At 38.8% G+C, this 14,231-nt stretch overlaps 1 protein-coding gene across 1 annotated transcript in view; it reads right to left on the bottom strand.

Annotated features, from left to right (window-relative positions):
- MIS18BP1 (MIS18 binding protein 1) overlaps nucleotides 1-14,231 on the bottom strand; it is a 399,326-nt gene that overhangs the window by 383,543 nt on the left and 1,552 nt on the right. Inside the window, exon 2 of the mRNA XM_053697673.1 lies at nucleotides 8,761-9,572. Within this exon, the coding sequence (XP_053553648.1) occupies nucleotides 8,761-9,454 (694 nt within the window). The 5' untranslated portion in view covers nucleotides 9,455-9,572. The remainder of the gene's footprint in view (nucleotides 1-8,760; nucleotides 9,573-14,231) is intronic.

Raw genomic sequence — 14,231 nt, 5'->3', positions numbered from 1 at the left:
AGTGGCAAAGAGAGCACACAGCAGAGCTGTCCATATAGCTCCTCCTCTAGCTCCACCCCCCAGTCATTCGACCAAAGGTTAGGAAGAAAAAGGAGAAACCATAGGGTGCAGTGGTGACTGTAGTTTAAACGAAAAAAAATTTTTACCCGACTTAAATGCCAGGGCAGGCCGTGGACTGGATACACCGCAAGAGAAAGTAATTTATCAGGTAAGCATAAATTTTGTTTTCTCTTGCAAGGTGTATCCAGTCCACGGATTCATCCATTACTTGTGGGATACCAATACCAAAGCTTTAGGACACGGATGAAGGGAGGGAAGAAGACAGGTACCTTAAACGGAAGGCACCACTTCTTGCAAAACCTTTCTCCCAAAAATAGCCTCCAAAGAAGCAAAAGTATCAAATTTGTAAAATTTGGAAAAAGTATGCAGTGAAGACCAAGTCGCTGCCTTACAAATCTGTTCAACAGAAGCCTCGTTTTTAAAAGCCTATGTGGAAGCCACTGCTCTAGTAGAATGAGCAGTAATTGTTTCAGGAGGCTGCTGGCCAGCAGTCTCATAGGCCAAACGGATGATGCTTTTCAGCCAAAAGGAAAGAGAGGTAGCAGTCGCTTTCTGACCTCTCCTCTTACCAGAATAGATAACAAACAAGGAGGATGTTTGTCTGAAATCCTTAGTTGCTTGTAAATAGAATTTTAAAGCACTAACCACATCAAGATTGTGTAACAGACGTTCCTTCTTCGAAGAAGGATTAGGACACAGAGAAGGAACAACTATTTCCTGGTTAAAATTCTTGTTAGAAACAACTTTAGGAAGAAAACCAGGTTTGGTACGCAAAACTACCTTATCTGCGTGGAACACCAGGTAAGGTGAATCACACTGTAAGGCAGATAATTCTGAAACTCTTCGAGCAGAAGATATAGCTACCAAAAACAAAACTTTCCAAGATAATAACTTAATATCTATGGAATGTAAAGGTTCAAACGGAACCCCTTGAAGAACTAGATTTAGACTCCATGGCGGAGCCACAGGTTTATAGACAGGCTTGATTCTGACTAAAGCCTGAGCAAACGCTTGAACGTCTGGTACCTCTGCCAGACGCTTGTGTAAAAGGATAGACAGAGCAGATATCTGTCCCTTTAAGGAACTAGCTGACAATCCTTTCTCCAATCCTTCTTGGAGAAAAGACAATATCCTGGGAATCCTAATCTTACTCCATGAGTAACCCTTGGATTCACACCAACAAAGATATTTTCCTGGTGACAGGCTTTCTAGCCTGAATCAGAGTATCTATAACTGACTCAGAGAAACCACGCTTTGATAGAATTAAGCGTTCATTCTCCAAGCAGTCAGACGTAGAGAAACTAGATTTGGATGCTTGAATGGACCCTGTATTAGAACATCCTGCCTCATTGGCAGTGTCCATGGTGGGACAGATGACATGTCCACTAGGTCTGCATACCAAGTCCTGCGTGGCCACGCAGGCGCTATCAGAATCACCAAAGCCTTCTCCTGCTTGATTCTGGCGACCAGACGAGGGAGAAGAGGAAACGGTGGGAAAACATAAGCCAGATTTAAGGACCAAGGCGCTGCTAGAGACCACATTCACTTTACCCTCCCATAGAGAGACCCTAGTGCTTAGAGCCGGCAAAGAGACTGGGGGGTGGAGCTAGAGGGGGAGCTATATGGACAGCTCTGCTGTGTGCTCTCTTTGCCACTTCCTGTAGGGAAAGAGAATATCCCACAAGTAATGGATGAATCCGTGGACTGGATACACCTTGCAAGAGAAAAGGAAGATATTTTAACTCACAATTTCCTCAGCTCAGCTCAGCAAGTTCTGTGTAAAAAGTTATACTCAGCTGCTCCCAGCTGCAGGTAAAAATAAAATAAAAAATGAAGAAACGAACAGCAAACAATCAGCATCAGCAGTGCTGAGGTCATGAACTCTTACTGTGATCTCATGAGATTTGACTTAACTCTCATGAGATTTCATAGTAAGCTTCCTTTACCTGATTGGTGAAATAATATGAGAGTTCACGAGGCTCATCCTTTCAGCTGTCCCAGGACAGACACACTAAAATGCTGCTTAGAAATCCTTTACAATGGGATGTGGCTACTGAGGAACTTTTGAGGTAAATATCTTTCTTTTTTACATAGAGATAGATGTTCAGGTGATATTTTCTAGTCAGCTTTTTACAGCTATGCTGCAGCACTTTAAAGTGTTTAAACATTTGGGTATTATGGCCCTTTAAACAACAATGCAGAAGTTTCCAAGGTCCAGAGGGGCCATCCCAATCATCTTTGGGTTATGGGTCTGCATTAGGGTCTCATTATATAGTAATGGCAATCAGCTGTTAATCATATAGAATTCTCAGAGCTTAAGTAATGTGCGTCCGATCAGCTTAAGCATTAGCTCCGCCCCCCCCCTGCAGGTCATTTTTAAATGAAATTCAATTTATGTTAGTCAGTTAAACTGAAGCATCATTTCAATTGCAATGTGTTGATTGATTGAAGAATATAGCAATTTCGTAAAGTTTTATAATATATTGCAGCAGCTGAAAATATCATACAGCTGTAGAGAAGAAAAAAAAAAGTTTTTAAAATGTCTCTTGAATAAACGTGTTTCCTTCGCTCTTGGTCTAAACATCATAAACATAAGGTAAAAATGTAGCAATAAAAAAGGTGCATTGTTCACAAAAATGTCTTATATTCAGGAGTCACAGCTTTGTAGACAAGGAAAGGTTAGGAGTCGGGTCGGAGTGCAGCCAAAGTTTAGCACTGTTTGAAGAGAACAGCTTGATATGGAGCAGCGCTGCAAAACAGCAAACAGTTACTGCATGTGTCCCATTCTTTCTGCAGACATGCTGCATTTTCTGCGATGACATCTCAAATCACAGCATGTTCTGCCTTGGGGTGGCATATTTAAAAAGAGTAATCATTATCAACTACATTTATTTCTAGCTTTCAAATTGCCCCCCCCCCCCCAAAACCAGAATCTAAATTTAAGGCACCAGTAGCTCCCTGGCACCTGGGTTTATCAAGCCAAGGGCTAAATATCCTCCTCTGCCACCAGCTTACCACACAGACTACTTCCCAAGCTTTGACAACAGGGAGAGTGTAAGCATGAAGTTGTTAACAACACAGGGTTTCCAGCTGCCTTATACCAAATCCTTACCAAGGCATAAGAGCCAACCTACATCAACCACTAAAATCTGCCGCCGCCACCACCTAAAATCTTGCTATTCAGGACTTTTTTACAGTTGCACTAAAACTTAAGAAAAAAAAAAACTTCATATATATAAGAGAATACTTTGGCAAGGTTATTGCCAGGCTTAAAGGGACAGAAAGGTAAAAAATGAAATGTGCAGGGTTGTTTTAAATTTGAAATAAGCATTTTTCAATATATTTCCATTAGCAAAAATGCCTCTAACAAAAGTTATTACTGTTTTTCTGTGGCATACGAACATATCCTGCGAGGGCCTGTGCAGCAGTATTCAAGCACCATGCTTGCTCAGAGATCTTGCGGTGATGTGTATTGCTTCTGGATACGTAATTTGTATCATATAAGCCACTGCTGACTGTCTGAGCAGGCATAGTGTTTGAATACTGGTGCACAGCCCTCACAGGATATGTGCATATTTCAGAGAAAAACAGTAATAACTTTTATTAGAAGCATTTTTTCTAGTGGATGTATACTGCAAAAACGCTTCTATTTTAAATTGAAATGCACCCATGCACATTTAATTTTTCACTTTTGTACCCCTTTAACGACCAAGGACGTGCTATGTATGTCCTCAAAAAAATAACAGTTAAGGACCAAGGACGTACATAGTACGTCCTCAGTTAAACTGAGTGCTGGAAGTGATCGTGATCACTTCCATTCGCTCTCAGGGTATTGCAGCGATGCCTCTGTGGCCCAGCGATAGTGCCGATCGTTGGTGGCATGGGAGGGCTTAGAGGGAGGTGGCCCATCACTGGAGGAGGCGGGGAAGAGGGCGGAAAGCGGGCGCTAAGGGGAGCGAGTGGGACCCCTCTGACCTTGATATAGTGATGTCAGCAATTTTCATCCGCAACGGGTATTGCCACTACGGTCTCTCCAGGTGTCCACTTCGCTGTAGGTGTGCCGGTAACCTGCTTGTATGCCTCTTTCTTTAGATGCCAGTGGTAATCATCCGGATTCTGTGTCTCAGAACTCTGCGCAGAGTGTCAGATAAAGTGTAGCCTGCTCGGCTGGTAGCTGATCCGGGTTCTTTCTTTCAGTAGCTCCTTCGAGGATACGTCTACGCGTTTCACAGTAGTGTAGGCTTTATCAATACTTGTAAAGTATACTGCAAAGAAGTGACTTGCAATTAGATAAAGGTGGAACGCTACTATTTCCAAGTATAACACATTGCTCTTTGGGAATTTTTTTTGTCTGAGGAGGTGGAGACGTCCTCTCCTCTGTGTGTCTACCTAGGAAGTTATTTACAATTTGTGCTGACATCACTATATCAAGGTCAGAGGTGAGAGCGTTATCCGACAGGTCGACACAGGGCCAAAAGGACGCCAAAAACATCCACGTCAGAGATCGCAAACAAAGGGTGACCGGTAAAGTATACCTGCCTGTAATTACCTATCCTGCACTGAACTTTACAGCATTGAGAGTGTATATAATTTAAAGGCAACTATTTTGTACACGGAACCACGATCAAAGTGTTTCTTGGAGCTACACATTTACTTGCTAGCCACCAGAGACTGTGTAAAACAACTAATAACTTTCTTTCAAGCACATGAACCACTCTTACGCATATGAATGCAGAAATTTTTTGTGAAACAAAATTTGACCTCCCTGAATGCTAAGCTATATTAAGAAACAAAGTGGGCAAAAACACCAAGGAGCGAGCAATACACATTGCAACATTGCAAAGCACACTGTAACAAAATAAGAGACTTGCAACTTAGTAAAGGTGGAGTGCCATTAATCTTAAGCATAGCACACTGCCCTCTGAAGGTTTTTTTGCAACATTGTAAAGTATACTGCAAAGAAGTGACTTGCAATTAGATAAAGGTGGAACGCTACTATTTCCAAGTATAACACATTGCTCTTTGGGAATTTTTTTTGTCTGAGGAGGTGGAGACGTCCTCTCCTCTGTGTGTCTACCTAGGAAGTTATTTACAATTTTTTCTTCCTACGAACGATCCATCTATAAATGTTTTTATTCTGATTTTATTTTGATTGTTTTTATATATACTAATAGTATGCATATGTATGTATCGTTTTGAGAAATTAAATATTAAGATATTTTACTCATATGTATTCACATCTATTTCATTGAATTTATTGACCCATTGATAAACATCCCTAGCTATCCTATATTTATATATAGGTAAAGCGCTGTTTATATTTTCCCTTTACCATCATCAAATGTGAGATTTACAAGGAGGGAAAACAGTACACCTCTCTGAACAGTGTCTGGGAGGCTGTGGTTGCTGCTGCATGCAATGTTGATGGTGAACAGATCAAAACACTGACAGAATCCATGGATGGCAGGCTTTTGAGTGTCCTTGCAAAGAAAGGTGGCTATATTGGTCACTGATTTGTTTTTGTTTTGTTTTTGAATGTCAGAAATGTATATTTGTGAATGTTGAGATGTTATATTGGTTTCACTGGTAAAAATAAATAATTGAAATGGGTATATATTTGTTTTTTGTTAAGTTGCCTAATAATTATGCACAGTAATAGTCACCTGCAAGCACAGATATCCCCCTAAAATAGCGATAACTAAAAACAAACTAAAAACTACTTCCAAAACTATTCAGCTTTGATATTAATGAGTTTTTTGGGTTCATTGAGAACATGGTTGTTGTTTAATAATAAAATTAATCCTCAAAAATACAACTTGCCTAATAATTCTGCACTCCCTGTATAAGGGATTTCCTTTGAAATTTTAAAGGCGCATGCGGCTATCATGAATGCGCATCGGATCATGGATGAGGTTCGAGGATAGTCGCATGTGCATTGCAAAATGGGGGCGTAAAAAGAACGGGGTTAGATGCCCAATGGGGGACCAATGAGATTAGGATATTGGTTATTTATCACGACGAAAGGAAAAAAAATGTTATTATGCGGGCGGAAGAATGGCGAAAAAGTCTGGTGGCTTTCAGTGTAAAAAAACTGATGAAAATAATAGTAGAAAAATGATGAATGAAAGTGAGGTTATTTTTAATAGATTGCTATAACCTTATATAGCGATATACTCAACTTGAGTTTCATTTTAATTTGCTTCATTCTTTTGGTATCATCTATTGAAGGATCAGCAATGCACTACTGAGAGCTAGCTGAACACATCAAATGAGCCAGTGACAAAAGCCATCTATGATCAGCCACCAATTAGCAGCCAATCCCCAGTAGTGCATTGCTGCTCCTTAAAGGGACACTCAGGTCAAATAAAACTGATTATTCAGATAGAGCATGTCATTTTGAACAACTTTCCAATTTACTTCCAATAACAAAATGTGCAGTCTTTTTAGATTTACACTTTTTGAGCCACCAGCTCCTACTGAGCATGTGCAAGAATTCACAGAATATATGTGTATGCATTTGTAATTGGCTGATGTCTGTCACATGGTACAGGGGGAGTGGAAGCAGACATAACTTTGAAATTTGTTAGAAAAAAAAAAATCTACTACTTATTTTTTGAAGTTCAGACTAAATGCTATTGCACTCTTTAAATCATGCATTTCTACTGTATTTACTGGTCCTTTAACTTACAGTATTATGCTTTTTAACAAAGGATATCAAAAGCACAAAGAAAATAATATAAGTAAAATGGAAAGTTGTTTAAAGGACCAGTAAATGCAGTACATTTGCATAATCAACAAATGCACAATAAAAAGACCCCATGCAATAGCACTTAGTCTGAAGTTTAAATGAGTTGTAGATTTTTTTTCTGACAAATGTAAAAGTTATGCCGATTTCCACTCCTGTATTATGTGACAGCCGTCAGCCAATCACAAATGCATATATGTACCATGTGATAGCCATCAGCCAATCACAAATGCATATATGTATATTCTATGAATTCTGGCACATGCTCAGTAGGAGCTGGTGACTGAAAAAGCGTAAAAACTGCACATATTCTTAATGGAAGTAAATTGGAAATTTTTTTTTAAAATTGCTACTTTATTTAAATCATGAAAGTTTAAATTTGACTTGAGTGTCCCTTTAAAAGACATAGCATAGAATGTAAACGTTTTCAATTTACTTCTATTATAAGATGTATATCTACTTTGTTGAATATGTAGCATATACTTGTCTGGAGAACTATGCTAATGCTCCAGACACATGCATGATTAAGGGACTGTGATCCCGAAACGGTGCAGCATACCTGTCTGTATGCTTTAATAAATCTTTTTCACATTAAAGAGACACTGAACTCAATTTTTTTATTGTGTGATTCAGATAGAGCATGCAATTTTAAGCAACTTTCTAATGTACTCCTATTATCAAATGTTCAACATTCTCTTGGTATCTTTATTTGAAATTTGAAATGCAAGAATGTAAGTTTAGGTGCCGGCCCATTTTTGGTGAACAACATGGGTTGTCCTTGCTGATTGGTGGATAAATTCACCCACCAATAAACAAGCTATGTCTAGTGTTCAGAAACAAAAAATAGCTTGGATGCCTTCTTTTTAAAATAAAGATAGCAAGAGAACAAAGAAAATTTGATAATAGGAGTAAATTAGAAAGTTGCTTAAAATTGCATGCTCTATCTGAATCACAAAAGAAATTTTTTTGTTTTCAGTGTCCCTTTAAGGATTTACATGGTGCTGTGGACTTTTTGCTTTATCTTTAAATATAAACATATTTGCAATATACATGTATTGACAAAAATTATTCTAGTAAAAGTTATCACTGTTTAGATATTAACATGTTCCTCTGCATGTGCCTGTAAAGCATAGCTAGATATTCTCAGTGAACAAGCATTTTAAATGCTACAGTTGCTCAGAGACAGTGGGGCTTGTATCATGTGAACAATTAACAAACTGAGCAAGTGCTGTGTTTAAAAGGCTGGCACACGGCGCATACTTAAATACAGATTTGAAACAGCTATAAGTTTTATTAGAAGCATTTTTGCTAAAAATGCTTCTATTCAAAACTGAAATGCCTCCATGTGGATTCTAATTTTGGCTGGAATATCCCTTTAAATACATGCTTTCAAACAAAGGATTCCAAGTGACAAACATAATTGTGGGTTTATGTTTCTTTAAAGTGAAGGTAAACTGAGTAAGGAAAGCCCGTTTTTTAAAAATACTATTAAAAACAGGGGCACTTTCATTCATCAAAGTTTACAAAGCAGCCGTTTTGATGAAAAACTTACCTTTTTTTCTTTTCACAGGCAGAGCAGCTTCCTCCTCCTGGAAATCCTCTCTTCACACGTCAGCAATGACTAATCCGGCTTCCTCCAATCACGGCTTTCCCCCCAGGGTAGTCATTGCCTGAGGCCATGCTGTAAATGGAGGAAGCCGGATTAGTCATTGCTGACGTGTGAAGAGAAGATTTCCAGGAGGGGGAAGCTGCTCTGGCTTTGAAAAGAAAAAAAAAGGTAAGTTTTTAATCAAAACGACGCTTTTTAAACTTTGATGAATGAAAGTGCCCCTGTTTTTAATAGTTTTTTTAAAAAACAGGCTTTCATTTATCAAAGTTTACCTTCACTTTAAGTTGAAAACACAGAAAAGATAAAATAAATCTGTAGCAAACACATATATTGATCCTCAACTTACCTAAAAATGTGTTACTGGAGCTTTGCTGCACTTGCTTTGGTTTTTCTTTAAAAATATGTTTTGCGTGTCTTTGACCACCATAGAGAAGTGGATTTGAGATGGGTGTTAGCAACACATCTCGCTTGCAATTCATAATTTCCGATATTCTTTTATTTTTCACTGGTGAGATAGATGATCGCAACACATCTCGCTTCCAATTTACATTTTCCGATATTTGTTTATTTTTCTGGGGTGTTTGATGTAACTTATCTTGAGCAGCCAAATTCTTCATCCTTTGAAAGATTTTTGCAGGAGATTCCAAGATGTCAAAATCATTATGAGGACAATAGTCTTTTTTTTGAAACGCTAATGTATCAACGCTAAAATGCTCATTTTCTCGATGCTCAAGACCAGTCTTTATAGCACTAAGATTAGGAAATTCAGGTGGTGTGGGGCCATCTTGAATCAACGTGGACTGGAGTTCTGTTGTTTTAGTACCAAGTGGGATTTGCTTTTCAACAAGAGTATTTTGAATAGCAGGTCTTGATGATAGTGCCTCTTTGGTGCACAATTTCTCCAAGTCTTTGATTGGCGTAAAAGTATTTGTTGGCACAATGTCTAGAGGGATTGATTGCAAGAATATTTCTTTAACGTTAAAAGATGGTAAAACGGACTGTGTAGCAACACCAGGGTTCTTAGAAGGTGAAACGAACATCTTATATCAAAGTACAAATCAGAATTCAGAGCAGCTTCACTGAGGTAATTAATCCCATTGGGAACTTTGAAATGAATTTCTCATGCAAGTCCATCACAAAACTAGATGCCCGTCATATCTGATAAGGTGAGAAAGACAATGTGGGTTTAATTTAAAAAAACGTTCACTAAAAATAGTAAAAGATCTATGCGTACAATACTATTCCAATTAATTATTTTAATTCTGCATTCATTTTAGCTGCATAATAACTGTCTTTTTAAAGATTTAGTACATAAAATACATTGCAATATCAAGACTTTTGCGTGGTCTTGCACTAGATTAACATCCTATAAAAGTAGACATCAGTATCCAAACACCACACCGTCTCAAAGAGTCAGCAGTAGCTTGTATTACACAAGTTATGTCTACAAAAGCAATATACACCACAGCTAACTCTCTGAGCATTGTGTTTGAATACTGGTGCATAGGTCCGTACAGGATATGTGCGCATGCTGCTGACAGTAACAACTTTTGGTAGAAGCATTTTTGCTTATGGAGGTACAGTATCTCACAAAAGTGTGTACACCCTCACATTTTTGTAAATATTTTATTATACATTTTCATGTGACAACACTGAAGAAATTACACTTTGCTTTGCTACAATGTAAAGTAGTGAGTGTACAGGCTGTATAACAGTGTAAATTTGCTGTCCCCTCAAAATAACAACACACCGCTATTAATGTCTAAACCATTGGCAACAAAAGTGAGTACAAGTGGAAATGTCCATATTGAGCCCAAAGTGTCAATATTGTGTGTGGCCACCATTATTTTCCAGCACTGCCTTAACCCTCTTGGGCATGGAGTTCACCAGAGCTTCACAGGTTGCCACTGGAGTCCTCTTCCACTTTTCCATGATGACATCACAGAGCTGGTGGATGTTAGAGACCTTGAGCTCCCCCACCTTCCGTTTAAGGATGCCCCACAGATGCTCAATAGGGTTTGGGTCTGGAGACATGCTTGGCCAGTCCATCACCTTTAACCTTAGCATCTTTAGCAAGGAAGTGGTCGTCTTGTAGGTGTGTTTGAGGTCGTTATGTTGGAATACTGCCCTGCGGCCCAGTCTCCGAAGGCAGGGGATCATGCTCTGCTTCAGTATGTCACAGTACATGTTGGCAGTCATGGTTCCCTCAATGAACTGTAACTCCCCAGTGCTGGCAGCCCTCATGCAGGCACAGCCCATGACACTCCCACCATGCTTGACTGTAGGCAAGACACACAATTTTCTTTGTACTCCTCACCTGCTTGCCACCACACACACTATTTTTTTAACAATCGACTAGTCGAAAGCTGTTTCTTTCGACTAGTCGAAATCACCCCCACTCCTGCCAGAAAATAGGTAAATGCAAAATAGTTTTAATGTAATTGTAAATTGTTTTATTTATTTATTTTTAAAACATATGTTATAGTCGACAACAATCCTTATATGCAAGCAAAAAAACAAAATCTGCAAAGCGCGTCCATGCAAGTTTTTATTTAACAAAAACAACTATTTGGCATGCCCTTATTATTTATTTTAATTATATGTATTGTTCTTGTTAAGAAAAATGAGCATGTCCACATGCTCCGGGAGTAGACAATTACGTAGTCTGTTGACTATCAGACCCCGCAGCTGAGAAAACTCGTTCAGCCGGTACAGATGTTGCTGGAATGCACAGGTATGCTTTCGCTAGCCGTGATAATTTCCTGTACTTGCATTAATTTGCCTTTCACCATGCTAGAGGGTCTTCAAATGGAGGAATGCACTCATCTTGCATGTATTTGTCCAGCTCGGTTTGCAGAGACATTACGTCCTCTGTGTAGTAGTCATGTCCAAATAATGTTGCCATAGCAGTAACAGTGCGACGTTGCTTTTCGGGTGGTCCGATTACCCCCGTACTTGTACTACTTGGGTCACCTTCTGTGACATCACCACCGTTTTCCGTAAGATAAAGCAATTCCGTTACTTTGTCTGTGACTGCTTTCTTGACCGTCTCTGTATGTGCCTGGGGTCTAGAAATGAAGCGATGAGCGCCACATTATGTAATTCTTCTGTGCCTGTAGGTGAAAAGCGGCGCTTGAGGGACTCCAATACAGTTGTTTTAAACTGTGATACTTTTGTTGACTCTCCTGTGGTACTAATGAGATGCTTGGACAGGAGAGTGGCTGTGACAGGGTAAATCATAGATATTGATACCTCAGACTCTCCGCACAAAGCAGTTGTAGCACATTTCAAGGAGCTTAACACTGGCAGTAGCTCTTCGATAGCTACCCAACTGTTGTCAGCCAGGTCAAGTGTGCGGGCATCTGTCAACTTTGTGTACACCATGTCAGACAGGACTGCGACAACTGCCCATCATCTCTGTTCTAGTAAGCGCTCAAACATGTCGTAGATGGAATTCCATCGGGTACGGCAGTACTGCACGAGGCGGTGCTCGGGCAGAGATTGTTATTTTTGTTTCATTTTAAGCGCCTGAGTAGCTGTTGTGCTGTGATGAAAATGTGATAAAAGACAACTGGCCGCACCCACTACATGCTGTATGACACCAAGTTTAATGCCATTGTTGACAGCGAGCTGCAGAGTGTGCGCAAAGCACGGATTTGACTCCCATTCTAATGCCGAGTTTGCTAAGACGATATTGCTTGCGTTGTCATGAACACAAGCAGTGATTTTGCCCCGCAAATCCCAGTGGTCTACCGCAGTGTTCAACACATTTGCAAGATTCTCTGCTGTATGCCTCTCTGGCATGGCACAGGTCTGTAGAAACACGCTTTTCATTTCCCAGTCTTTAATAAAATGACAAGTTATGGTAACGTAGGACTCGGTAGTTAGTGCTGTCCATGCGTCAGTTGTAATTGCAGCCTTCTCAACTTTTGCCAAGGTGTTGCGGACAGAACTAGCCGAATCTACGTGCATTTTTTCAAGCCGAGTTGTAATTGTTTTTCATGCAGGGACAGTGTATTCGGGCTCGACATATTTCATTAACTCCCGAAAACCCTCTCCTTTAACAAAACTTATAGGAAGCATATCCTTTGCTACCATATTAGCTATCAGAGTCAACGTTGTTTAAGCACGCACATTGTCACATTGCCTATGTCTTACTGTAAAACCAGCAATGGATGTTTGTTGCTGTCCTTTTTTTCTCTGTCGCTACCAATGTAGACGGGTGTTTGTTTTTTAGATGGCTTAACATGGAAGTGTGTGTGTGTGTATATATATATATATATATATATATATATATATATAAAATATGTGTGTGTAGAGATCACAGAAGCTGAAAGTTTACCAAATAAGTTAATTGGATATGCACAGTATTGGAATAATGGGGTTACCAAGCCTTTTTCAGAATACTGTGAATATCCCTTTAACTCATTTGGGAAAAAGCTTCAGCCTTTGTCAAGTATAACAATTATATATTTTTTTTTTAAATGGGTGTGTATTATATTATTTGTTATTTCAGTGTTTTTTTGTTGTTGTTTTAAGATCTTTTTACTGGAATCAACTCTGAGGTTGTAATGAATAAATAATATACAGTGTGTATGTGTGTGTATATATATATATATATATATTAATTTCTAAGTACCATACTTTAGGAAGCATATATTATACATCAGCAGTATAAGCATGGAGCAGCAGCCCCTCCAAAAAAAGCATATAGACCCCAGCAGTACAGTAGAGCAGGTTCCCAGGCAGACTGACACTGTGGGAAAGTACAGCAGACATCAGCGAGGCTGTACATGAACCTGTCTTCATGCACACCGAGTAAGGGCAACAAACGGCTCCTTAGAGACACAAAGAATTCTCATCGCAGAAAATGAAAAAAAGTTCTGCCTCTGGGACTGTTATACATGCTGTACACTCACTAATTTACATTGTATCAAAATGTAATTTCTTCAGCATTGTCATATTAAAAGATAATAAAATATTTAGAAAAATGTAAGGGGTGTACTCACTTTTGTGAGATACTGTATATTCCAAAAAAGGCTTATATTTCAAATTGAAAAGCACCCATGCACATTTCATGTTTGACCTTTCCATCCCCCTTCAAAACGTTGTTTGCCACCATTATTATTTCATTAGCCAAAATTCACTTCACCATATACCTTATTTTTACATGTTACTAGAGTAGACACTGTCATTGTGTTAACAGCATTTACATTGTTTCCCAGTACCCTTTAAAAAAGCCTTTTTTCCCCCTCTGCTTAGGCAAATTGATAGATATAAAATATCTTATATAGTGATCAAACAACGTCTGAATAAAATGACAGGGTTAGGCTTGTGACATCAGCAATGTGTCTTTACCCCTGTAATTTAAAGAGACAGTAAACTCTAAAAATGTTATTGTTTAAAAAGATAAGATTATCCCTTTATAACCCATTCCCCAGTTTTGCATAACAAACACGGTTATATTAATATACTTTAAACCTCTGTGATTATCTTGTATCTAATCCTCCTCTTCATGATAACAGGGCTTTTTATTTATCTATTGACTTGCATTTTAGCCAATTAGTGCAGTTTCATCCACAACTCCACAGGAGAGAGCACAATGTTATCTATAGGCACACATGAATTAGCAGTATCTTGTTGTGAAAAGCTAATAGAAAAAGCATGTGATAAGAAGCGGTCTGTAATAGCTAAGAAACAGGCCGAAATTTAGTGGTTTAAATGTTATAAAGTATATTAATATAACAATGTTGGTTGTGCAAAGCTGGAGAATGAGTAGTAAAGGCATTTTCTATCTTTTTTAAACAATAACAATTT

The sequence above is a fragment of the Bombina bombina genome, chromosome 1, assembly GCF_027579735.1.
Source record: "Bombina bombina isolate aBomBom1 chromosome 1, aBomBom1.pri, whole genome shotgun sequence".
NCBI lineage: Eukaryota > Metazoa > Chordata > Amphibia > Anura > Bombinatoridae > Bombina > Bombina bombina.
The sequence above is the reverse complement of the archived record's forward strand: the minus strand, read 5'-3'. Positions and strand labels throughout refer to the sequence as shown.